Below are 26,764 nucleotides of genomic sequence, written 5' to 3'. Positions count from 1 at the left end.
TGAGAACTCATCTGGTTGATGGGTATGTGGGGGAGTGCCAGTATGGTAAATGACCCCCTAGCGTATCTCAGTCCCCGCAATATCCCATGGCAACTGATATCTTTGTTTGTTCAGCGGCGTTGTCAAATGTCTGGCAATGCTCTCGTCTGGCCTTTGTTTGTCTCCTTTTGGCTGTGAAAAATGTTTATGACAGCGGTTTGTGTTAGATGTTTGGGAAAATAGCACCCGTGCTTGGGTTGAAGCTGGAGAAATTCGTATTTAAATGCGAAATTAATGTCTGGGCCACGAGAAAAAGTTCCCACAACAAATTAACGAAATCAATTTGAAAATTTCATTGAGCCCGCCCTCCAACTTTGCCGTTGGGTCAGCAGAACTTAACGCTCAAGCAGAAAGGACCCACACACATATATATCGGTCTTGGCCAAGAATTTTTGAGGTCATTCGGAATTTTGTGCCGGAAAAAGTTTTCATGCAAAAGGCAAAAGTTTTAAGTAGTAGCTTAAATTTTATATTTCTACACAATTTTATTATGTCCAGCGGTGGCCGCCTTTGCCTTTTGCCTTTTGCTGCTGCTGCTGCTGCTGATGTTTGGTAAGTTTAAATGTTTGGAGAGAATTCATTTTACTTATTTATAAAATATGCTCTGGCTCTGACCGGCCATCTGTTGCAGTGTGGGATATGTGCAACGCCTGGCCGACTTTTAAATTAATGAAATTCTGTGTGTTTCAGGTGTAAGTTAGCCCTTAAGGTGTACAGGCAGTACACCAATTAGCAGACTCTATAAAATCTGTAGACTGCAAAGTTGTGGATGAGTGTGGTATATGATGGAAAGTATTTGTGCTGAATTTGCTCGCTCTAGTGAACGTACATATGCTCTCATTCGTACCCTCTATCCCGGTGGGTTTTCCAACACTGAAACAAAATTTGAGCCAAATCACATAAATTTTGCACTCCATTTTTATATATACGATTATGGATTATACAAAATTATGGATCTGTGCCCGTGCGGCCACTTAGCATTCGTCCGTTGCTGTTATTTTTCCGCCGCTTGTCCTTCCCCCTTGGGGCGTACCGCAGGCAGCCACTGGGATTTGAAGGCGATTGTTCAGCGCTGGTATCCCTTGAGCCAGGGATGCAGTATACTATGGTGTTGCGAGACATGTCGGATGCCCCCTTCACAGGGTCGACACCCATAGCCACGTCGACCTTCCCTCTGTCACGGCGATTGCGGTTTCGTATGATGGCGTTCTTATTGGTGGTGCCCACGCGTTCGTAGAGCTGCGACAGATCCTTGGATAGCTTGGCATTGCCGGCGTTTAGCTTGTGCTGATGGATGAGGCTGTAGACGAATTCGTCAATGCTGATGGAGGCGAGCGTTTGCAGAAGCAGGTCCAGATTGACCTGCCGGAAGGAGCACTCATTCAGCTTTTCCAGCATGCGCATGAGACCCATCCGCTGATCCGGGCCTAGGGCCGTGTTGATGAACATCAGGCGCAGCAGCTTGTAGGTGTTGTCCGGGTCAAATGGATCGATGGTCATTCCGCAGCGATCGTAGAAACTGTCGTAGATCTCTTGGTCATTCACTTCGGTAAATGGCGCCCTCACCCCCTGCATCACACTCCAGGCCGCGTCTCGCGAGAATCCTCTCAGTGGCTGGCCCGCGTTGCACGCCATTCGCCAGAGCATGGACAGCATGGAGACATGGGAGCAGCGGAAGAGGTACGCCAGTGCCACCAGGAGGCAACGATGCCGATGACAATTACATTTTTCTTTCTTCTTGGGAGTGCAGATGCGGTGCTTGCTGATAACTATCAACTTGGTATCCCTGCAGCGGGGAGGAAAGCAGCAGCCATAACAGCTACTATGGCAGCAGGCGCACATTATCTATAATTTTGTAGATTCCAAAAAATGTGGAGGTTTCGAAATGTGTTTTCGGTTCCTGTCTAAATTTCTAAACTACTAAGTTCCCATTGAAATTTCCCTTTCTTTGCCCGAGTAAAGTCCTATTATAACTGTTTTCTCAAGAAGGGAATACAGGGACCTCAATCAGCTCCAATCTTTGTCTTTGTCTGCGATAATGTTTGCTCTCTTGTGGCTATCGATACGTGGGCTGATGATAGCCAGCAAATGCAGTTTCGAAAAGTTTTCGTACTTTTACTTTTTTAGGTTGAAAAGTTAAATGTTTTTGTTCCAGAACTTTTTAAACGCGTTCAAGGGGCTGGGAATGGTTTCAGTTTTCAGTAAGGTACGGAGTGCCCAAGGCTAAAGCAAAGTGCACAAATTTTGACTTACTTTCCTAACTTTGTCAACATCTTGGAGTAACGTCCACCTGGAGTCATCCCTCTGAAGACAAATCGATGAATGCTGTTGCATTATTTAAAGAATTGAACTTAAGAGGCAGCATTAATTTATTTTCCAGCTGCCAAAGAGCGTGTGAAGAGCGAGTATTTACCTAACCGTGCATCCAAAGTGATGTAGTTGCAGTGCGGCCACAGAGTGGGGTTAACAGCTGTATAATCCTTGGAAAATACTTGTCAGTGGGATGGCTCAGATACCGGGATTACCAGCACATGCAAATTGAAGTTGTTTGACAGAGGGCGAGCGGCAGTGCGGGGTGGTCTATGTCTAATCCAATTTCAATTGCTTAATCCACCATGACTGACACTAAGAGCGAGGTTGAAAGATGGATGCAGACGAAGGGCTGGGCTGTGTGTAGGGAGTGTTGGCCCAGCATCTTTACGCACCAAAGAACTTCAAATACTTGGGATTGCTATTGAATTACGCACTCACCCACACATGAACTCACACTCACACAGATACACACCCACTCATGTCAACATATCATGTTACACTTCACTGTGTGTGTGTGTGTGTGTCTCTGCGCTAAGTAAGATGTAGTTCGTTGGCCAAAAGCCCTCATCCGTCCGGAAAGGCAAGTGCAGAAAGAAACGGAAACGGCTTCCAGGGCTCGTCTCCGTACATAAAATCACAATGTTGACCCTTTTATTTCGACTGGAAGTTTTATAGCCCAAAAATAAAGAATCTCAAGCTGTGTTTGCTCGAGTTTTATGTGTGCACAGATTTTAGGACTCGGGGAGAACAACAGTTCGTCGTCAAGGTTCGGCTTAGTTGGCTCTGAACTTTGGTTGGGTCATTCTTGGCGATTGTGGATTGCATTTTAAATGAAATGGCACCCTTTATATACATTGTTTTCAAGTGAAGGCAAAAAAAGAAACCATCAGCTGAAAAAGCCGGGTTGCAAAAAAAGAAACGAAGAATAAACCTCCGAATAAAATCCATTAAAAATAATTCAACGGATAGTTGTTTTTAAAACTCTTGCCTTGGGGGACTATGTCGATATCAGATTCAGTTCTGGGTACCTAAGGGAATTCTTGTCATGATTAATGCCCATTAAATACTACAATAGTAATTTATAATATATTAACTTCAATGAATTGAAATGCTGAATACTCCTAAGAAATTGTTCATTCTAACAGAAGCGCAATGCGGCTTAAATATTGCAACTAACAGAACGAGGACAATAGAGCAATGCTCTCATTGCTTCAGTCAGGGTTGTGATTCCCCGCAAAAAAAAAGGGAAAACTTCAAGAGAATTAACCTTGAAACACGTTTTCAATTAGCAGTACCTTCGCGGCTGTAGCAGCGGCAGGCAGGGCCAATAATGAGTTGACAAATGGCTTGTGTCAAACAAGGGCCGCGTAGAGCAAACAAACAAACAAACAAACCAGACTCCGGCTACGATACGATAAAAGGGCCAACAAACACGTCTTGTTGCCCGTTGTGCGTGACTTTGTGGCAATGTTGGCAATTCCACGGCAAAGGCACCCCAGCCTAGTTATAACTTTAAGTGGTCTTCTGACACACACACTCGAAACCACAACAGAATAATCAACTCACAAGCACAAGGCCGCGCAATTCATTTTCCACTTTGGTGCGACGACTGACAAATGAGTTGATAATTTCCACCACGTCAAGGACTACAACTTAAACAGGTGCCCCTCCGAGTTCCTGGCCTAGTCACCGAAAATGTTCTATCTAGCCGTTGACAGCTGAAATTAATTTGTGTCTGTTTTTGTCTGCCTGTTTCACTTTTCACTTCACTTTCTGAGCTTTGATGGGAGATATGCTAGTATATGGAATGGATAACCGAGCGATTTGGAAACTGCGGGAATGGTGGAGTACTTGTAGATGGATACGTATAAATATGAAGCTCGAAGACAGGAAAACAACGTTAATGGTTTTCAAATAAAAAATATTCAACAAATTTTTAAATTAGTTTAACGTGTTTGATAACACTTCATGTTTAATTATTTTGATAAAGAAATTTCTGTAGAAATCCGTAAATGTGGTAAAATAAATATTGTATTCTAGGGGTCTTGCCCAAAAAGCCACTCCACGGATTTATCATCATCCAACGACTGCTAAGCTTTTAAATGAATATTAATGAAAAAATAACAACCAGGCAAGTTACGACCATGGTCCCAACCACCCAGATGATGCCTCTGTTAATGGATGTCACTCTCAAGATACAAGTCGTAGGCTTCCCCTAAATGTACGTAAATATATCAAAAGAGCTGTAAAAACTTTTTGACATGCAACTTAATGGCATTTGGCAGTGCGTTTCAGAATTGTAAGGCAGTGGAGTTGGTATATTGAAATTAATGAATTCCGCAATTAGTTATAAAGCAGAATCTATATTCACTCAAACCTTTAAAACCTTTCTGGTGAAAGAAAAAATGTACAATTTGAAGATGAAGTATCTATAAATGCTAGTATTTTTTAAATAATACGATATTTGATATATAGAAATAGGTTAATGCAAGCTCGACACTGTGTTACTGATATTTTCTCATGAATATGAGAAAGCGGTACTTACATCCCTGACACACACTGTCCATACGAGTAGGTACCATATATGTATGCCCGTTTGCTGCACTGCAATTTGACTTTAATGCATTTTTAATTTGTGCATGCGTATGCCTGTGCCTCAATCAGTATCTGTGTGAGTGAGTGTGCAGCTGTGTGTGCTGGTGTGTGTATGTATGCAAATAGAAAATGAAATTACCGATGCGATACTTTGTTGCCTCCACCATGGCCGGCGGTATCCGGAAGCACCATGCAGCAGCTACAGGCAGTGGCAGAATCGAGAATCGAGAATGGAGAATGGAGCAGGCCCCAGAAGGCTGAGTGGATTCCGTTTATGACTATTTTATGCCAACTGCAAGTTCGTTTGCACTTTATTTTCGGCGCAGCTTAACATGCAAATTATTATTTGCACTGTGTGTATCGTGCCGTGGGGTAACATTGTGAGGGAATTTTATATGTGCTGGCGCCCTACAAAACGGGAGACGCCTCTTTTTTGTGGTCTACTCGAGTCGGCCTCCCATTCTGTTTCTGTTGCTGTGGGTTCCTTTGTTGCACACTTCAATTTTTAATTTGGCTTACTTTTCTTACTTCATTTTCATTCCCACTGCTAATTGTGTTATTCATTTGTTTGCCGTTGCCCCTTTTTGGTTTTGCTTAATGAAAAACAGTTTCTCACTCCTGTAAACAAAAAAAGTTGGACAAAAGTTGAGTCCTGCTTTGAAAGGTGAAACGTAAAACCACTCACAGAATCATGTTGTTTTGTTGAACGAATGATGATGAATAAATGAGCAGATGAGAAGACCTACTCATTAAGTATTCGAAGCGAACTATGTTTAAGATAAAAATACCTACATTCCATGACGGGATTCCAACCGACGCTGAGAATTTCCGTCGTCCGCATTCGCCCACCCGTAGTAGTGGTGCTGCCAACCTGACATTCGAATTTTGCAGCTTTAAAGCTGACAGGTAAGCATCTGACTGTACTTTTTGTACTATGAAAGACTCAGACTAAACTGGTTTTGATTGAAAAATGTCTTGTCTTTCGTTTTAGTCGAACGTTTTCCATTAAAAAAAGTGTTTAATATTCCCAACGGAAATGAGAAAATCTCTTTGGCTACTGCATCCACTTCTGCGGTGGTCTCTCGGAAAGTAATTAACTTGTAATTGATTGGAGCAACTCCATCAACTGGGGGCTTGATGCCAGCACTACAATTTCTTACTGTTTGGTTTATGCAAATTGCAAGTAAGAGTCAGGGAATCGCAAGAGGGTTAACAATTTTCCAGGTTGCTCCTCTTCCTTCATCCAGAAACTTTTCCTTTATATGGAAGTAGCTGTCTATATGCATGTACAATGTATAATGCAGCAAGAGTTCGTCTGCTTACTGCAGAAATCTGTACAATAGATTAGATTTCCCCTGAAAACTGACACATGAGTTTCAATTAAGTTCAAATTGAAACGGAAATGAACGCAAACGAACATTTACTCTTGAAGAAAAATAGTAAAGCTTTACGCTTAAAGAACAACAGGCTCAAATTATATCAAGGGGCACAAAAACAGCTTCATGGAGGGTTTCATGGTGGGGCGAGCATATGTCAATTGTACTTGAGGAGGGCTAGGAGCAGTTTTATAAATGAAAAACAATAATTTATGCAGCAGCAACTACAGCACTCATAATAAATTCAGAACAACTTTTGTACATACTCAGCAACAGCAATTGCGAAAACAACAATGGAAAGTAAGTTGCATTTGAAGCCGTACAGGCAGCTCGGCAATTCTCATCAGCTGTGCCACTGGGGCAGGGGGAGAGAAATCACTACTATAACTATTCAAGTAAATTTATAACCCCGACCCAGTCGAGTCCTATTCCACACCTACACACCTCCATGGGATGCTGGAAAAATAAAGCAGCAACGTTAAGTGTGATATTTGGACTATGGGATACCCGGTAATCAGTTTATTGTTTATTGGATCCTTTGGAGAACCCAAAAAAACTACAGGGATATTGAGTTTCTTTATTATAAAACCATATGGTATGATATGTCTTATTAATAGCCTCTGAGGCTAGAATTTCTATCTTGTTTGCCATCAAGCTACCTGTTCAAGTTGTCCGATTGTGATCATTAGGGGTATTATAGTCTCCTGCTTGGTGCTTCGTTCTTTCGTACCCTTCCTCTTACCGATCCGAAACTTGTTTATGAAAAAAGTCCAGGCGAGAAGATGAGTGTGTACATGAGTCCGAGGAGTACGTTTTTTTTCCTTCTCCGTCTTCTGCTGCTGCTGGTCCTGCCACAATAACAACACGTAAATCTGGCAGCAGCTGACAGCAAGGAAATTTGGGTTGTTACGATACCAAAAAATGCCATCGCATAGCTCAAAAATGGGCAGACCACGGGGCTGGGGTACAGAGACTAGAGGGCACTGGAAGGCGCAGAGAGCAACAGCAACCGAAGGCACTGAAATATTAATGCTAATAGCTAGAAGGATACACATTTCCATGGTGTCGGGCAATCGCCAGATTGTATTGCTTGCCGCACTTTGGGTGTTGCTTAGTCCTGTCGTTGCGGACGAAAGGAGCGAACGGAACCAAGGCTGTGGCAGGCGATGAGTTTTCCCAATAAATTAATGAAAATGCAAAAAGCTCTTGCAACAAGCAATTTTCCTTAGTAGCAAAAGCAGCAGCCACAGCCAGCACCCGGTAAGGGAAAAAATTCAACAAACATTTTGTTCGCCCTAAGCAGCTGAGGGTGTTCTTCTGTGTGGGGATATGGCAAAAGTTTGTTTCGAAAATTTCTTCTTATGCAGTCGAAATTACAACGAAGTGCCAAAGCACAAAAGGCTATTGAGATGTTAGGGATAAGTATTCCTCCCAAACAGCAGAAGGAGCTTCCAACTGTTGCCATAACTAGTTGGTCTTCGCCCTGACACCAGGGACACCAAAATATTTAAGCCACTTAGTTTATTGTGTCCGCATCTTGTTGGCCATAGGAATATGGACAGCTTTAAAGCTTATGTGCACTCAAGTCCGGGGGCAGTCAAGTCCATCAGTTTCTTTGACCAACCGCACTGTCACGTGCCAAAGACACGTTCTGTACTTTACATGGCAAAAGCAAGGAACCTTCGAAACTTTTTCGACCAAAGGAACACAGTGTCAGCCATAAGAGGACTAACAGATTGAGGACAGCAGGCTAAACGAAAGCAGCTTTGAGTGGAGGATACAACACCGGCTGGGGCCCTTGCTGAAGTATGCACAACAAAATGTTGCACATTTTTATATCCGGTACTCAACATTTGAAACAGCTACTAAAAGGTATGTATCGTATTGTATTTGTGCAAAGAAAGGACCCCCGATTCCATACACACTATATTGTATATTCATGATCAATAAATCACACTTAACATATACTTTTGAATAGATCTATGATGCAACAGCTGCAATACACTATATACTATATACAGAAATATTAAAAATACAGAAATTTAGAAATATTAGTGCCGTGGTAACTGCGGAGCCCCTCCACCAGGGGAGCTTAGGCCATACCACCAAAACGTTTATTTTTATAGATCCTCAAAACCTTCAACTGGGTAATAGGTATATTATTGTCGAATCACTCGACTACTCCGGCTTGTGTAAGACATCAAACTGCGTTTAAAACTTTTCGCCCTTCTTCGCCTTAGTATCCTGCACAGCTGCTGCTTGCATCTCTGTATGGCCCTAGTCATGTGGAAATGTCCGTTTTTTACCCGTCCTGGTTTTTATCCCTTCGCTGTAGCAGCAGGCCTGCCACGTCAGAAGGTGTGCGAAAGTTTTTGGCGCTTCAACTTTGTCGTTTGACAGAGACAAAAAAGTAATGCAGGTCCGCTTAACGCCAGTCTTGGGTGATTTTAATGAGCTTTTCCTTGAGCCCGAAAGAAAAAAAGTTTTGACTATAATTAGTGTGGACTGGGATGCATGAAAAATCCAAATTGCATGTCTCGAATAGCGGGGATAAACTTTTGAGGAACTGAAGAATAGCTGCCACCTTCGACATATTTGGAAAACATTCAGGATCTTTTAATAGCAAATCATCCCACTTTTTCATATGGCTAGGGAAGAGAACCTGCTATAGACAAATCACTACCATTCAAAGAGCTTTTTTCTGAAATGCTGCCATGAGCAGGTCATATCACAGAGATTTCGAAAACAAGCTTGGCCCCGAAAAACTTTCCGACCAGTTTCCGACAAAAATTAACAAATAGCGTCGCGCCGTCGAGGATGGTTATGATTGTGAGAGGATGGAGCCCTATACCAGTGAGCCAATCGTTGTCTAATAGCAGGAGCCTAGACAAAGTTTGTTTCGCCTGTACTGGAACGTGGCGAAATGCAGCTGAAGAGTGTCTTGAGAACTTTTACATTTTTGGTAATTAGCTTCGTTTATCTGCATTGCACTGGCAGCTTGGACCGAGCCAAAGCTGGGGGCACAGCCAGAGCCAGACAGTTCTGGAGCAGCTGAAAATGAAGTCCCCTTTTATTTTATAAATTTCTGTTGGTCAAGTTTTTTGAGCAATTTGATTGGTAAACTCAATAAGAGTTTATTTTCAGTTTTAGAATGCAATTTATTTTTCATTTAGAATGTCGCGTCACGCATAAACATAAACAGAATATTAAATGTGGCTATTTTTCCACTGTTAAAATTTCTTCTAAGTGAATAAGATTCATTGCTAATATCCTAGAACATTTTTTGATATATGTATGCCCCTTAAGTATCGTATAGGTCTATGCTATTGATCACTTAATTGACACACTTGGCATATGATATGCAAGCAATCCCCATATTCGTCTCCATACACCTGGGATAGAATTTCTGGGACACAGCTTTTTGCCAGAGAGCTCCAGGGATTCCGATTGAGTGCTTTAAGCTGCATGTTTGCCTCATAAAGAAGTCAAAGACCTGTACTAGAGGTTGATGGATATACGGACACTGAGAGGATGAGAAAACATAAATTCCGCATGGAGTTACAATTGCAATTTCACAGAAACATATCTGTGACTTTTTGTGATTTATGCAGGTTAATTTTCAGCTTAATTCTTGGAAAATATGTAAGCTAATTGCCTTAATTGAGGTGCATCCATTTGTCAGCTAACAAAATAAATGAATAATTAGGATTTAGGATATGGGAAATGAGTTCCTCGTCAGGTTTCTATTAAAATCTTCCACTCTCGTTATGTTTAATCATTACCACAATTTGCATTGGGTTTTCGTGGGAATATTGTCTCAGAAAACGGTACTACTTTTATTCGGGGAATTCTTGGAAACTGTAATATTTTCCCTCGAAAAGTGTGGATCGGGTAACAGCAGGGTAATATGTGTCCAATTCCGAGGCAAAATGTGCAATTCTTTTCCCTTATCCAATTCATTTTATTTTGTATTTTTATTCAATTTAAGTGTGGCCCAGTTCACACGGGCAAAAAAACCAATAAATTTGCATGTAAGAAAAAGTGCCCAAAATGGAGAATGGGAAGCACTAAAAAAGTTTAATTCATTTGCAATGCGACTCTCGTTGCAATGTTCAGCAGTTCCGGTAGGGGCCTTGGCCACGGCATCGGCACAGAACGCCGTATAATTTGGTCCTGTTCTTTGAACGCGTGCTCTGTTATTGTCCTTGTGAGAAATTAAATTGCATTTTAAATAGCCAACGTTAATTTTGTAAATACAGACACATAATTTGCAATGGCGAAATGTATTGGAACAGGTGTGAAAGGTAAAAGGGTGTAATGTAATAAAGGCATGTAATTTGATTGCATTAATTATTCCGGATGGAAATTGTCGGCGCCTTATGTGCTGGAAATTGGTGGCGACTTGGGAGCTGCAAAATATTGTCTTGAAAGTGATCTGGATTTGGGGAGAGAGGTGTAAAAATATATCTCCGAGCAAATAGGTCTTCCAGAATGGGCCTCCTGATTCAGTGTTTTTAATTGTAGAAAATAAATAAATTTCGTTGAATATATCCTTTAAGAGTTTGAAGCGAACTCCCCACTTAAATGTAATTTATTTGCTTAACAAATTCCTTGACATTTGAATTATCTACCGCATTATTTATGCGCCTCATTAATGGTATTATTTATGCTGCAGCAAAAGCAAGGCTGTAAATAATTTTGACACTATTGCGCATAAATGGTTTTGTAATTAAGTGTCTGCCGCGTAATTACAGTCATTATTCCAAAGAGAAGGTCAACCAATGAAATGTTTTTAATTTGTGAACCAAAAGAATTCATGACATTTAAGTTTTCAAAGTATATTTTTTGTTGGGAGTGGGAGTGCTCTCTGTGTTTGAAAAAAGTAGAAAGGTCAACCAATAAAGCGGAGATAATTTGCAGCCACAGCCTCCCATCAATCATAGAAGAGGCAGGGCACTGAGGATGGGAAGAACCTTGGGGTGACAGTTTTTTATGACGCGTTTTGAGCAGTTCAATTGAGCAGTAATTGTGCGGGCGAAATCAGACTGATGTGAAGTCCTTTAAGTGCGATTTTTTGTGAGAAAATGTTATACAGAATGTGGCCGGGAACGTTTATTTTGAAATTCCTCAAGGAACTCCATTCAAATGCGTTAATTACCCAGATAATTGACGGTGAGCCTCAAGACTACCCATGGGGCTCTGGATAACCTGACATTACTGCCGGCAAAGCCTGTCATATGGTATCAAGAATTAGCAGGAGCCTAGGGTGTTTTCGTATGGTAGAATAATAGCATAAGACCGGGGGCTCATTTGCAAAATGCTGGGGATACGCTGATAGGAGAACTACCAATGACAGGAGCACAATGTACGAATGTATCCTCGAGCGGATAGTTATCATGTACGATTATGTATATGAATTCTCATAAACGCAAGTTAATTAACAAATTCATCCATTTACATGGAAAATATTGATTTAAAGTGACAACATCGACCGGATTAACTTTATTCGTTGAAAAACTTTTAAATGAAACTTTGAATGGTCGTTTTTTCATATTTACAGAAATGCATTTCCATTGTTTCCTGGGAGCTGTCAGTATCCTTATAAGTTCACATCGATAAAGGGGTTAAACCATCATCATCATTGCCATTGACAGGCTGATGGGCCTTGGTCTGCAGCTGATTCTGTGAATCGGCTCGACCTTTGAACTGTTTAAATGCACTTTAATTTGACAGATGCCAAGCGGAATGGTCTTCAAGGGGAAGGTTTCTGTTGGCAACCTTTGCGGCCTGCTTTCCCGTTTACGGGGAAGTCAAGCATTAAAAGTGCTGCCAATTAAGCACTGATTTCGGGGATCGAAAGTGAGGAAAGTAATCGGAGGGAAAAACAAAGTTTTCGTTTCTAATTAAAATCGTATTTAAGTGGGAAATAAGGAAATGAAACGTTGCTAAGCCTAAAAGTTCTGGTCGAATGGTTTCTCTTTATTCCAGTGAAAGCAACACAATTGATTTTGATTATTTCTTTCTCGTCCTGCATAGCTCTCTCCAGGAACGTACACACACACAAGTAAATTGGTTTCTAATGCCTTCCGGCAGTCGACCACTTTTTTCCCGTCTGCCATTTCTACTCAATAATGTTATTAGCCGGGCCAATATCTGTGAGTGTTTCGGCTCCCTTTGTGGCAGGGCTTTCTCCTTTTTCCCGGGGAAAAACACTTTCCGTTACTTAGGCTTTTGGGCATTCTCGCTGATTTCATTGTGATGGTTCCAATCGGGCTTATCCCGAGACCCTTTTCAAGTCACTTACTCTACTTTAAAGAGGTTTTCCAGATTGAGAGGTAATTTCCATTGCCCAGAGAGCCGCAATTTCCTGGCTTCGCTCCACTCATAGAGATCTGCCATAAAGAATTGCATTCATGGAAAACCCATATAGCTCTGGGCTAGAGCTGTTGCAAAAAAACGAGAGAAAACTATTATTTCACGCTAAATTTCATTCAGCGGCAAAACAGTTTCATTCAACGACTTCGCACAGCCTGATAAATGGGCTTCCCGACAATCGTCAGACGGATAACCATAGTTGTGGAAAAAAAGTTTTTCCTTCCGGTCGTCTCTTTCGGTTTTCCCGGCATTCTCGTAAATTTGTGTGGAGTTCATCAGGCGGCGAGGCCTACGCCTCATTTGAGCCAAAGTATTGCCGGACAATAGGACCACCTCGAAAGCAATAACAATGACAGTTATGAGTTTTGTGCGATGCTGAGTCGATTCCGAGGAAAAAAGTTGAATGGAAATGAGAGTTTGCGATGCCATCCGCGGGACACGAAACAATCGAAATCAATTAATCGGGGGAAATGGAATGGTGGGGATTGATCAGAATGGTGGTGAGAAAGGTGCAACTTTATCGATGGGTAAAGACTGATGCTCTTACCTGATATTGTATGTGGATAGTCTTATATGAAAGTTAGAAAGTACTGTTTAAATCAAATTAAATATTTTCTTAAACCACACAGCATTTAAAGGAATGTTATCTACAAATTCTGCAATGCGCCATCATTCATTTACCAATCGTACCTTCCATTTAGGTCTATTTAGATCTTGAAACACTTCAACAAAATCAATGAAATTAAAAAAATAGCCAACTAAAATCATAGTGACAGAGTGAACCAACCAAATGAATGCTGATAGCAGGACAGTTTGTTGCAGTTTTTATAAAAAGAAATGGATGCGGCAGGATATTGAGTTCATTGTGGGAGAGGTCTATGGCTCATTGAGGCCAAAACAATACGATGACAGATAAGAGCTTTTTTTGTTTTTATACCCGATACTCAAAATGAGTATTGGGGTATATTAGATTTGTGGTAAAAGTGGATGTGTGTAACGTCCAGAAGGAATCGTTTCCGACCCTATAAAGTATATATATTCTTGATCAGCATCAATAGCCGAGTCGATTGAGCCCTGTCTGTCTGTCCGTCCGTCCGTCTGTCCGTCTGTCCGTCCCCTTCAGCGCCTAATGCTCAAAGACTATAAGATCTAGAGCAACGATGTTTTGGATCCAGACTTCTGTGATATGTCACTGCTTCAAAAATATTTCAAAACTTTGCCCCGCCCACTTCCGCCCCCACAAAGGGCGAAAATCTGTGGCATCCACAATTTCGACGATACGAGAAAACTAAAAACGCAGAATCGTAGAAGATGACTATATCTTCTAGAGTGCCAAATCTGAACCAGATCGTATAATTATTACAGCCAGAATCACGAAAACAATTTCACTCTTTCTCGCTCTGTCTCACTCTAACACACAGGTTTCATGGTCGGTTTTGCCAATTGCAAAATATGAGTTCAAGGATCTCAGAACCTATAAAAGCCAGAGCAACCAAATTTGGTATCCACACTCCTGTGATATCGGACCTTGACCGTTTCCTGTCCAAATTTCGCCACACCCCCTTCCGCCCCCGCAAAGGACGAAAATCTGAGGCAACCACAAATCTCAGAGACTATTAAGGCTAGAGTAACCAAATTTGGTGCACACACTCCTTTAAGATGTCACTATAAAACTTATATCTCAGAATTTCGCCCCACCCCCATCCGCCCCCACAAAGGACGAAAATCTGTTGCATCCACAATATTGCAGATTTGAGAAAACTAAAAACGCAGAATCATAGATAATGACCATATCTATTAGATTGCTGAATCTGGATCAGATCAGATCATTTTTATAGCCAAAAGGAACAAATCAATTTGCAGTGGCTACGCAGCGCCCGACGTCACGCTCAGACTGATTTTCTGTCTCTCTCGCACGCACTCTTTGTCGTGTCGTTAAATATTAGCGGCGTCTGCCGGAGGAGAGCCATACTGACTTAGTATCGGGTATAACCGTAGAGTTGCGGTGTCCGCAGCAACTCACAACGTTCCCCCTCGTTTTAGTTCCCATTTTCACCAAAAAACAAAAATTGCAATTGGGAAAAATGAATGACGAATGATATTGATATCTTTTGTAATTTAAATACTGAGAAAATGGAAATCATGACCGGAATGGAACGCCCTTTAACCAAACGCAAAATGGTAGCCCAGATTCAGGCAAGTTTTCTGGTTTCATTGAATTACATTTCGCCGCTGTCAGAGCGTGGGCTACAAATGACAAAACACACGCAGTTATTCCTGTCAGCCAGCCATCAAGTTGTCCACTAATGAACGGCGCTGCCCATAAAAAAACATCAACGGCATAGCGGAGTCGACAGCCGCGGCTATCGGGTTGCCCAAAATACAGTTCGTGCCGGCCACAAAATTGCATTTTAGTTTGTCTCGAAAATTTACGCTCTCAGTCCTACACCCCTCTGAAGCCTATTGCACTGTCTAACTGAATTTCTAGCCCCAAAGGATGAGTGGGAGGGCAGAGGGAAACATACAGTTGAATCTAGTGCGTGGAGCTGTTCTCTTTGTACTCTTGCATAAGATCTGCAAGAGTATCTAACACTTCTTCGACCCACAATTTTCTCCTAATTTTACTTCAGTTTAATTATTGTCCTAACTGTCGTCCTCAGCACTCATGGTATATTTAGTACTACAATTTGTTAAACACTTCAAGTAATTCAATGTGGGGCGCATGTCACCATTTTGTGGTCGCGATTGCTCTGTATAATTAAAACATACAATTCTACGATATATTTAAGTTTAATGTACAATTTATTTGAATTTATTTCCGTTTTACAAGTGCTTCTTGGAGAAGTTGAAAGTTTCTCTGACAGTTTGTGTGCTCCTTGAAAGAATTGTCTTGCAAATTACTTTTGCATACATTTGCTGAGGTCGAAAAAAAGTGCAGGGACAATTTACACAATTGCATGCCAAAGTTCGTTGTCAGATTTAAAAATTTGCTTAGCTATGGTAATGTTTATTTGGTCGTCTGTTACAATTACATTCAAATTGTTGTATTTTCCTTAAATTTATTTCATTTATAATCAAGATTGAGGTACGACGCCACTTTAGGTTTCTTAACATTTTATTTTGTAGTATACACAAAATGTATTTAAATCGGACACAACAAATAAAATCCCAAAAAATAAAGAAAAGTTCTAGAGTCAGGAATCGCAAAGATAAATGAAATGGCAAGACAATTGCCATTTGTGGATTGGAGTCCTTAGACTATAGGAATTTTTTTAAAGGTATCCTTTGCTCTAAAAAGAAAACTATTCTGATATGTTCTAAAAGCTTATTCCCTTTTTATCGTGAGCTGAAAGGAATAAGTTTTATAAGGAGCTTTTATATAAGAAGGCGCTTAAACAAAAAAAAATAATGAGAGTTTCGTTTATTTTTCTTTTATAAAAAAAGTAAAAGTTAAGTTAGTTTTTAAATAACGAGGATTGCTACACAAAATGTAGTTTTTTTTATGTAGAGGCAATCATAAAATCGATTCTTATTTAATAGATAATAATTTACCTGTTTTCTGCTAGAAAGAATCCCATTATACTTGTGAATAATTTATATTTTGCGGTTTTCATTTCGGACTACCACAAAATGGCGCTAAATTTGAATCAAATTTAGCGCCCAGTGAAACGCTTTATACCAAAGGCGCAGAGGCCAAAAACTTCTTCGACAGAAACAATTAGGGAGAAATAAAAATTTAATTTCAACGAGACAGGGCAATTTTTTACTCAACTCTCAAAACTTGAATTGAGTGCTTTCTCCTGCGGCTGTGTGGGGGAAACACTCAAGTTTCGACTGGGGCCCGATGGCAAACTCCTCCTGTGGCAGCTTTGACATGCATTTCGCGCCTCAAGAACGAGGGTTCAGACAGAGTCAGGCCTTTGTACATTATTAAAATTTATATACATATATATGAATAAGTAGGAAGCGGCAAAAGTTTTCCTGATATTTCCGGTGGCTGTCAGAGTGCCAGAGGACCGAAGATGGCCACAGAATGGCGACAATAATGAGGATGATGGGAAAACCAAACTCTCAGCGATGCGGAGCTCCTTGGACTGTGTGTATTTCCTGGTGTGAGAAATTGAGTGGCTACACTGGCTTTAAGCATCGGAATTTCCAACAAGTTCTCTGCACTCGACGGATTATGGACAAGTGTCTGAGTCACGACCAAAGTCCAATTCCATAATTATCATTTTTTATGACGAGTTCAAGTCAAAAGCTGACGACTTTCCTCTCCAAGGAACGGGAATACCAACCAAAAAGGGCCAAACTTTTTTTTACCAACTTGAAGACTTTTTAATGTCTTCGAGCAAAGCATTTGAAAGAGTCATAAAAAGCGTTTTATTGTCTAGACTCGACTTTCTTCTTTTTCCACAGTCAATGCCCCAGAGCATTCCGTCTCCTTTCGATTTTTGTTTAGTTTGCCTCTGACATGTCCTTTGTGTGTTGGCTGTTCATTTCTTTGATGGCCCAAAAGGCTGACAGCCGAATAAAAAAAGGCGTGCTAATAAAATTAGGGCCAATTCACCTTTCAGGCGGTGGCAGTTGCAGATAACCACGAAAATCTAATCATTGAAAAGGAAGCTCCTTCTGGCTTACCACCAAATGATTGCCTGAACCAAGTAATACCCAAGTTATTACTGAATCCTTTATCTGCTCACGCATACTTAAGCTTTTGTATCCCATGTCAAAATTAGGCTTAAAATAATTTAATTTAGTCCATTTAATTTGCTGGCAACACTGAAGGGTGTTGGTCCTAAGCTTAAGCCATTCCAGGACGTCGAGAGTGGATCAACTTTTAACCAGAGATTGCTGGTTGTCATTTGTCCTGCTTAACTCGGCATGTAACCAAAGTCATTAGGCATTGATTGGCCTTATCCAAAGGGATATGGGAGGGACAGGACCTGGTGACAAGACCAATGGCACAGGGATCAATTCGAGTTTGAGTCCCTCCTGAGGACATGTCGATAGGGCTTCAGAATCTGCCACGGCAGAGGCAATCTCACACATATTTACATTTAATCCACTTTTATTGTAGCCCTTGGAGGTCACGGCCATATGTACTCTAGGTTATTATGCTGATTGTGTTGACACACTGTGCGTCTGTTGTTTGTACTTTCGGTGCTGACCTTAGACCTTGCTACTATGTAACTATGGCAGTCGAAGAGGACGTGTGGCTTAGCGCGGCTCAGTGAGAGTTAAATGATTTGCGCGAAACGCTGGTCAGTGGCCGGGAAAAGAAGTAATGCGGAATTGGAGTGAGATCGTAGCTACTGAGTACTTCTTTAATCGCAAGGAAGAGCAATTACAAACGCTGAATAGTCTCACAAAGCAGCACGTTCTGGACTCATTGTTGGGCTATGAAAACAATAAATTTCGAAATCTTTCAGTTCAAGTGATTGGTCGGAAGAAGCTACCATCTCGGTCTCGAACGCTGTCCATCTCGGATGCTGTGACTGTTGGGGAGAGCTCAGAAACGGGATTCGGTAGATAAAGATACTTGGCGAACTTACTGGAAGAAGTGCAGCGTAATTTTTCCGATGAACAGCTATTGTTTGAACAGACGGGCAATAAGATCGAGATAGAGCTTAGGGAAATGGTCCCGATCCCTCCCACATAGTGGATAGGGGATCAAAAATAGTCTATGTGTATACCCATCACAAATCCGAAGTGTACTAGAATGTCGTAAAACACACAGAATACTTGACACTGGTTTATTAACTAAAAAACGAAAAAGGTGTAAATATGTTTAGTAAATACATGTATTAAATAGATTTACCTACATATATAGTGAGTCGCGGCTATTCCGTCTTTTTGGACCGCCTTCTCTTCGGTGGGCATACACTGCACCTAGTGTATGTCGCTCGTGGTCGAACCTATGGCAGTCGAAGAGGTGTTGATTTTATTGGTACGGCACGGTAACGTTTGCGCTGCGGCATACTTCTTGCAGACGGTAGTTCTCTGCCGCACCTTTTCTGCGCTCTGAGTGCTCTGTAAGCAATTCGAGCAGAGGACTTCAACGTCGGAGCTTTCCTGCCTGCCGCTTCTGCTCGTTGCGGCTGCTCGGCTCGCTTCGTTGATGCTCGAGTGCGCACGATATTGTCGCCAGTCAGGGGCTCGGTCCCGATATTGCTGCAGTTGAAGCGAGTACCGACGATCGGGGCTTGTAGCCCCTCCTGAATACCAGCTTTTCCTCCTTCTCGATTTAAATTTTAAATTTCAAATTTCGTTGGCGCTCAACTCCTACTCGGGTAACCGAACCCCAACAGTCTGGCAACCTTAGGTCATTTTTAGGCTGTCCGGCAGCACTGTCAGTGAAGCAACTCTGCGCGATCACCTGTCTCTGTGATCAGCTGCTAGGCGGGAAGCTCCAGTCGAAAACAGAAAGCAGAAAAGTTGTGTGAAAATTGTTTTTCTTTCGCTATCAATGTGAATATTTTTGGATATCCCGCGCGGGACGCACTGATTTGGCCCCTGCAACCTGGCGGGATGTCTGCAAGGCCGGATTTCGTACACAGTACGTACCAGTGCATCAGTAATCTGATATAAACAGCTTTCCTTCTATTTTCCAGGCATGGCACGGATTTATAACCGGAAATCTTGAAGCTCGTGTTGGACGCAACCGCATTGGAAAAAAAGCTCAAACTTCTTTGATAATCGCTCAGGTGAGTGTGAGTGTGTGTCTGTGTTGACCAAACACCTGGATAAAAGGCTCCTGCCGCCAGGTCCCAAAATAAATACAAATTACATTTTAGTTTTACACTCAGCCACAACGGCCATTGAAATCGGGGTTTGGCTTAGCGCGGAAATATCACGCGCCAAATGCGAGACTGTTTTCATCGGTCCAAATGGTCAACGACTACTGACCTGGCTTCTTATGACAAATTGATTACCCCGCGGCTAAACCGACAGCTGTCAAGTGCCGGATCGACAGAAATTATCTCAACCTTTGTGACTTTTTTCTTGAAATGTAATCAATGCAGATCGCAAGCTCTTTGGGTTCCATGGCAGTTTAAAATCAGGCGAACTGTGACTGGCCACAAAGTTTTGTATTTTACTGTAATGGAAACGGGGAAATGAAACTGGGACCCTTTAACGGCATTCAGTTGGCTGAAAAAGTGAAAGTCAAGCACATTTTCAGTGGGTTAATCAAGTGTTGTGTGGTAGGGTTCGTGTTCGGGTTCGGGTTATCCATTGAGATGAATGTCTCAGGGAAAGGCGCCCACAGTGGACGTGCAAAGCTTTCAAATTCCAAAAGGGCTGTCAATGCAATACATCAACGGTGGGGCCAAAAAGTGTGAGTCCCTAGATGAGAGTCAGTTTTCCTTCTTGTCATTAGTTGAGCCTCATTAAGAGGACTCTGTTTGCATTGTAACCCATCATCAATTTGAAGAACCCCTCAAATGTCCCGTGTTCTTCCGTGCAGTAATTATCTGCTTTTCCTCTTCTCTGAAGTTAAGCTAAACAAAATGTTCTGTTGAATCGCAACAAATATGAGCAATCAATCTGTCTGTCTGCTGCAATCAGACAGAAATCTATTTTGGCTTTTACTTCTTATTTGCTTTGTTTTGCCATTCCACTTGTTTGCTTCCTTTTGTGCACGTCGCACAGTTGAAGTTGCAAGTGGCATACGGCTATATATGGATGGATGGATATTTGACATGCAGTTAGCTTTACATTGTCTTCGTTGTGTTCCTTTTTACACTTTTTTTTCTTAGATATTCAACCTATAAGGATATAAATACTTCTGTGTCCAATTGTATTTACATTTTAATTTCACAAATATTTTTCGTATAGAAAATCAATACATATTTGCTGTCAATTGTTTATTATGCAGAATGCCAAGTACCGTATTTATTCTGCTGTGCTGGAAAAATAATGTAGCAAATATGTAACTATGCCAATACAAAAATGTGAACATTTATTGAATTAATAATCGAACTTAAACTGGATATCATAATCCAGTTAAGAGTGCTCTATCAAAACGTTTAACTAATTAAATTTATACATCATAGCTACACGAATAATTAACTATTGATTACAAACCAAATAGAGGGCTAACGCCTCCTGCAAAGCAAATCATTCCATTATTTTCACCAAATTAAACACAGATGGATAGTCAATGAGCACTTTAGCAAAGTAAAATGAAAACCTCTTAGTGGATGTGATAAATTGCTTTATTCTAATTAACTGCTCATGTGTGGCCCACATGACTAATTAAAGCCAGAAATATTTCAGAGTGAATATATGAATAAATATTTTAACGAGTTTGATTCAAATCTAATACTTGCGCTTAATTATTATGTTCCTTTTTTAAACCATCTTTTAAATAATTCGCAAGTCTTTCAGTAGAATTTTATATATTTTATAAAAGCACACAAAATAACATAATAATTTAAAGAACTCTAGTACTACTGTTCGGCTTTTAAATAATATAACTCGATTGTTTTAGGCTTATCGATTTTTACTATTTTGTTATGAAACTAGAAACGACTGAATATTTCAAAAAAATATAAAAACCTTCAGCAGACGCAGAGGGACGAAGTTTATTTGCAGAGCGCGATTTTCCAATATTTTGGCTATATTTTACATGCAACATATGGACATTGTCCCATATACATTTATTCTTTGCTTTTGTGGTGAAATTATATATACAATGTTTGATTTAGCATGAGCAAAAATTTTTTCTATTGAAGCTACAAAAATAAGTCCACTCTGTCTTTTGTTCCTCGTAAATGAACGAAATGAAAACATAATAAAATCGTGGATTTATAAAATTATTCAATCAACTAAATTTAATTAAAATGTAAAAGTTAAAATTTAATTATGATGAGCCATTATTTACACTTGAACTGTTTATAATAGAAGTGGTTTATTAATTTGTGGATTAAAGTTTATAAATATTAATTAGCTATTTATTTACTCAGAGCTCTGGTCATCCACGAATTGGGAGACTCGTCCAAACAATCCCTAGAGAACTTTTGAATGTTTTTTTGTGATTTATAACACCGAAGCCACACAACACCATATATCAAAACTTTTTGTCAGATGGCACAAGAGAAAAAAAACTCCATTTACTAATTGCAAGTTTTAATTAAAAATCGACCTTTAATGCAATGGACGAGAAAACACAGAGGAGAAGGCATGTTACCGCAGTTTGGGAAAAACCACATTGATTTTTGGCATCGTAGCAGATACAGAGACACAAAAGCAGGACCTAAAGACTGTTTCAGAGATAGGAAGCTAGGGATAGAATGGGATAGGACCCAAAGACACTTTCGCCAACACGGACAGACAATTCCTGCAAATGCAATGTCCACGGATGGGTTTGGCGTTGGCGTTGGCTCTTCCGGCTCTGCTTCTGGTCGAGACAGAGTAAACAAACGTTTCCGCTTTTGAAAAATTGCTCTCATTTTTTGGCTGAACGGCCGAGCGACCCACTGGCGCTTCCTGGCGTTGTTGTTTGTTATTGCAACCACAACCGACGACCAGCAGATAAGCAACAGTGAAAAAAACGCGTTCCTACACCCTCAGACATTCTGTTGAACTATAAATAATAGTTACACATTTTTTGTTGCCCTTTTTTCGGTCATGTTTTGCCGCAAGAACAACACAGTTCAAGTGAAAAGGTTGCCATATGCAAAAATATGGCAACGCAAAAAACAAGAGTTACGAAACAAATATTTGCATTCTTAAATTGAGGCGCATGAAATCCCAAAAAGAGTGCAATGTCTGTCCAGGTGCAATGTGGGGAACTGAGGTGGAATATAGTTTTAAATGGGAAAACTTGAAGGTGCTTTAAAGAAACACTTTTGATGTGCTGCTTGAAGAGAACGAAGTCTGGCCACCATTTTAGCGGGCTTGTATAAACATATATTTTAACATTTTTCCAACAAAGCAACTGTCCGCTAAATACATGTCATTATTTTCAATGCAAATTTATATTGAATGTAATGCCATCAAATATCCCATGTTGATGCAATTAAAAAAACATTTACGCCCATTAAAATGAAATTTTGTGGGCTTTATATAATTATGCCGCAGGGCCATTAAAGTCATTAACATTTTGACTTGGCCAGGGACCTACCAGGGCTCTCTGTAAGTAAAGCCCTCTGTATGGTACGTGGGACACGTTAGTGTGGTCAGCATACAGAAAAAGATTTCATGTTCGGTTTGGGTTTCAATTTATCCCAGTCTCAATTGCTGATGTGATTAACGTTGCCCTTTGCGCTTTTGTCTCTCTGCAAAGCTGAGCTATGCGTTAATCAAATGTCAATTACGCTGCGGATACCAAAATTGATGGCAACAGCAACAGCAGCCGCAACAGAGCAGAGGCCTGGGCTTACCGAGGATCCCGACACCCCAGAAGCCAGAGCCCAGAATTCCAGTACCGCTAAATCTTGGCGCTCGTTGGTTTTACGTTTTCAGCGTTTTTGCCTTTTTGCCCTGGGAAAATCAGTTGGCATACACAGACACAGACATAGAGGCACTGAGAGAGACAGCCACAGACACAGAGAGAGAGAGAGAGAGAGGTACATATATGTATGTAGTGCCAATCATACTCGTATCGGGAGACAGGCATCCTTTGCAGCAGTTTGTTCCTTCGCTGCCCTTATCCTTTATGCAATTTGTCTTTATGAGCCACGCTTTTTGCTCACTTTTTTCGGTTTTGCTCTCTGCTCTGGAGCTCCGTGGCACGCGGCTTGCAACTTTGAGTGGTTGGCGGCCATGAGATGTGCCCGACTCTACTCGCGTTGCCTGCATTTTAAGTCTGCACTCTCGACTTCATTCTGATGGTCTTTAAACTTTAAACATCCCCGACACAATTCGACTGTGCTAGTTTCTCAGATGGCTGAATATTGAACAAACAGCGCCTGGTAATATGAAGATTATAAATCATACGCATACATGATGTACTCGCAGATGTACATGCTGCTCCAGTGCGTATGATAATTGGCCCTCGGGCGTGCATTTGCACAGATTATTCATCACTCAAGGGCCCAGGGATCCGGGGCTCAGTCAGTTGCCAACGTTACACATTCATCATCCAGTTGGCTGCCCGGATCCGTTGTCATTGTCCTAAATGCAGGTAGCCATCGCCGCGGCAGCTTGGGGTGTGAAAACAGTTTCAAGCGGCTTAGCGAGTCCATCATCAAATTGCATACAGGGTCCCACCTGACTTGATGATAACTGAATTGATGGATACGTTAATTGGTCTTGTACTGGTATCCCAGCATATCTGGGTATTTTCTTTGTTAAGTAAAATACATCCTTTCATAGAGACTCTAATTTACTCTCGCCCTACATTTGCTTATCCAAATTGATCCACAGATAAAAAATGTTTTATTTGGGTTACTATTTTCGCGTAACATTCATAATTTTCTTCCCGTCACTCCCAATAGATACATTTTTTTCTTTTTCACTTTCATAAAGGAAACTTTTGTTTGATATTTGTATATGAAGACAAATCGAAAATGGCAAAAAATATGATTTATTACCCGCCAAGAAAATGGCCACGAAAAGGGCAACAGAAATTGGTAACGAAAAAAGGCACGTAGACATTCGGAATAAAAGATTTGCCTCGCTACAACTCTATTAAATGGTTATTATAAATATGTGAATGACTTTAAGGTGCCCTAATTTATTTTTCACGAATTACGTCAAATATTTGCTGAGCACTTTCGTTCCTTACAGCCCCCTTCAGTTCCTTGAAATAAAAGTCAATTGCTGGGGGCCGTTTAAAATTTCCCATGAAAAGGTAAACATTTCTTAACATTGTACCCACTTGTTGGACTGCTGGCCAGCGGCATTTTCAAGTGTAAAATAGGTCGCCCCTGCTGAAATAAATAATCTAGTTGTGGAATAAAAAGCTCATTTAATGATTTCCATTAGGCCACTCGTTTTTTAAGCACATCTAATTTGGAACAATTCGAGAGCCCTCTAATATGGTTGGATGGATCCCTGCTCTTTGGCTCCCCCATTCCAACGGTGCAGGACATGCATGCCCCAGAAAAAGGGCAAAAGTCATAAAAATGTTTATGCTTTTCTTATGAGCACACAAGCTGCGGCATGTCTCACAGTTAAACAATTGCTCTCGACCAGCCAGGACATTGTTTTGCCACGCTTTTATTATACACTTTCAGAGGGTATTGCGATTATGCCTAGACTCTAGACTCTGTGCAACGTAGAGAACTTAATAGAATTAACAAAAGACTCAATTAAGGCAAATCCTTCTTCTAGTATCTGTGGAGAGGAGGTTCCACGTTTTAAGGATTTCTGTCTGAAGTCTCGCAAAGTGTATGAAATCGTAAGAAATTCCAGTTCTGAAAGTGTGTTACAAATTTCGGCCAACCAATGTATGTTTTCGTTGTTGTTGGGCTTGGTTTTTATCCCTTGTGGCTCCTTGGGACATTTACTTTTATTGTGCGACTGGTTCAAGGTTCAGGCACTTTGACTATGACGTTAGTTCTAGTGGCAAATACAACGATGGCTGCAGGCCAGGCCCGGCCAGGCCAGGGCAGAACGAGAGTCCTTCTAACGTGGCTACATTTATGAGCAGAAGGATCTGCAATTGTCGTTTCGCCCTGTGTGCTGGCTGGCAATGGCAGCCAGAAAGGAGATGTTAAGTGGAACCTGTACTACTTGTAAGATACTAGCGGTCTCTAGCCCGGCTCGTTGTTATGTTATCTTAATGCGGAAGCTTCCCAGCCCGGAAGTGGCACAAAGAACTTCAAGCAAGTAGTCGGAGTATTAATTCTTCGTTTTATTCGAATACTACATTCGGCGAACATTCAGCTTTAAACGTTTTATGTGGTAGAGTGCCACCCAACCACCTACCCCAGACCGGAGCCAAGTAACAAGTGCCCAGTGGGGGAAACATGTGCCCAAAGTTTATCAGCTTGTAAGGCGGCAAAGGCACAGACGGCCCTGTCATTGGGCCGTCAGCTGTCAACGGTCTCATTCGTTTTTTGCCGAACTCCGGCATTGTTCAGTTGTCTACGGAATTAGCGGACAGGAAGTCAGCTGTTGTCCTGTGCGCTGTGACATAAACTAAACAAAGACATGCCGCACGACTCATCCTCATCGCACATTTGAGCTGAAGTTCAGGGATGACCAACAAACAAATTGTTTATGTTAAGGAAGTCACGTAAAGTGTCGTGTTCCTATGAAACCCACAGGAGAACTATCTCGAAAAAAAGCCAAGCCGAATAACAACAGCCAGCCGCAGGACAGCAGGTCGTCTGTCCCCAACTTAATCTTCATCATCTGCCTTTGGCCTTTAAGATTCTTTGTTAGTGGCAGATTTTCTAACCTTAATTTACAATTTAAAGTTAGATTTGATCGTAAATCTCTACTCGACCCTTTCCGGGTATATTCATGGGAATTTCTAATTGCGTTTCCCTAATTAAAGTGCGGCACTCACATTCCACCTAACTCGTTGGTAAGCACCTCGGGACTAAGCCTAAGACCAAGACTATTATGAGCACTTTTGGGAAAAGTCCTCGGCTCGGCGAGGCTTGGGACTTTGGTTCTCCGGCTGGGCATTGTTCCAGGGTTATTAATCAAATGAGAAGAGCCATTTTTGAGACGCTGGCATTAATTTGATTGGCTTGCCTCAGGCCACAGGGCAATGAACTGCTGAACAAATGGAAATAAGGATAAGGATTTGCGTGAAGCAATACAAAAATCGTACCCTGTGGGTTCTCATTTCTAGCTTAGTAGTTTTTTACTATTTTCCATAAGTACTCCATAATAAAAGTCACGGATAACAGAGCTAACACGTCTCTCAAACATGTTCGAGCCTTAACAGCATGTGGTGTTTCATCAAACATGTTCCGTTTGCCACTTGAGGGCCCTTGAAGTCCTTGTCCTTCCTTGAAGCACAGCAATAGTCGCAAAGACAAACCATTTGATGGGCTTTAAAGGTAAACATAAAATATTAAATATGCATAATGACAAATTTGGTAGCCATTAGGGCAAATGGCTTCCATCTCGCATATGGAGGGCCTTAAAGTCTCGCCGTTAAT

General features: G+C 41.1%; 1 protein-coding gene and 1 long non-coding RNA gene across 2 annotated transcripts; both read right to left on the bottom strand.

Moving 5' to 3' along the window:
• Positions 1-939: 939 nt before the first annotated feature.
• LOC6596332 lies at positions 940-1,903 on the bottom strand. The gene has a single exon (XM_026987743.1). It carries the CDS (start codon positions 1,879-1,881, stop codon positions 988-990), a length of 894 nt encoding a protein of 297 aa, XP_026843544.1. The 5' UTR covers positions 1,882-1,903; the 3' UTR covers positions 940-987.
• Positions 1,904-17,990: 16,087 nt separating this feature from the next.
• On the bottom strand, positions 17,991-18,390 carry LOC113565551. Its single transcript, XR_003408666.1, has 2 exons — positions 18,251-18,390; positions 17,991-18,193 (listed from the first exon to the last, which is right to left on the bottom strand). It is a non-coding gene; the product is annotated as an uncharacterized LOC113565551 (long non-coding RNA).
• Between the last annotated feature and the right edge of the window lie 8,374 nt (positions 18,391-26,764).

Source organism: Drosophila persimilis, unplaced genomic scaffold, assembly GCF_003286085.1.
Source record: "Drosophila persimilis strain 14011-0111.01,24,50 unplaced genomic scaffold, DperRS2 tig00000124-arrow-pilon, whole genome shotgun sequence".
In the NCBI taxonomy this organism is placed as follows: Eukaryota; Metazoa; Arthropoda; class Insecta; order Diptera; family Drosophilidae; genus Drosophila; species Drosophila persimilis.
Note: the sequence above shows the minus strand (reverse complement) of the source record. Positions and strands in the feature narration are given on the sequence as shown.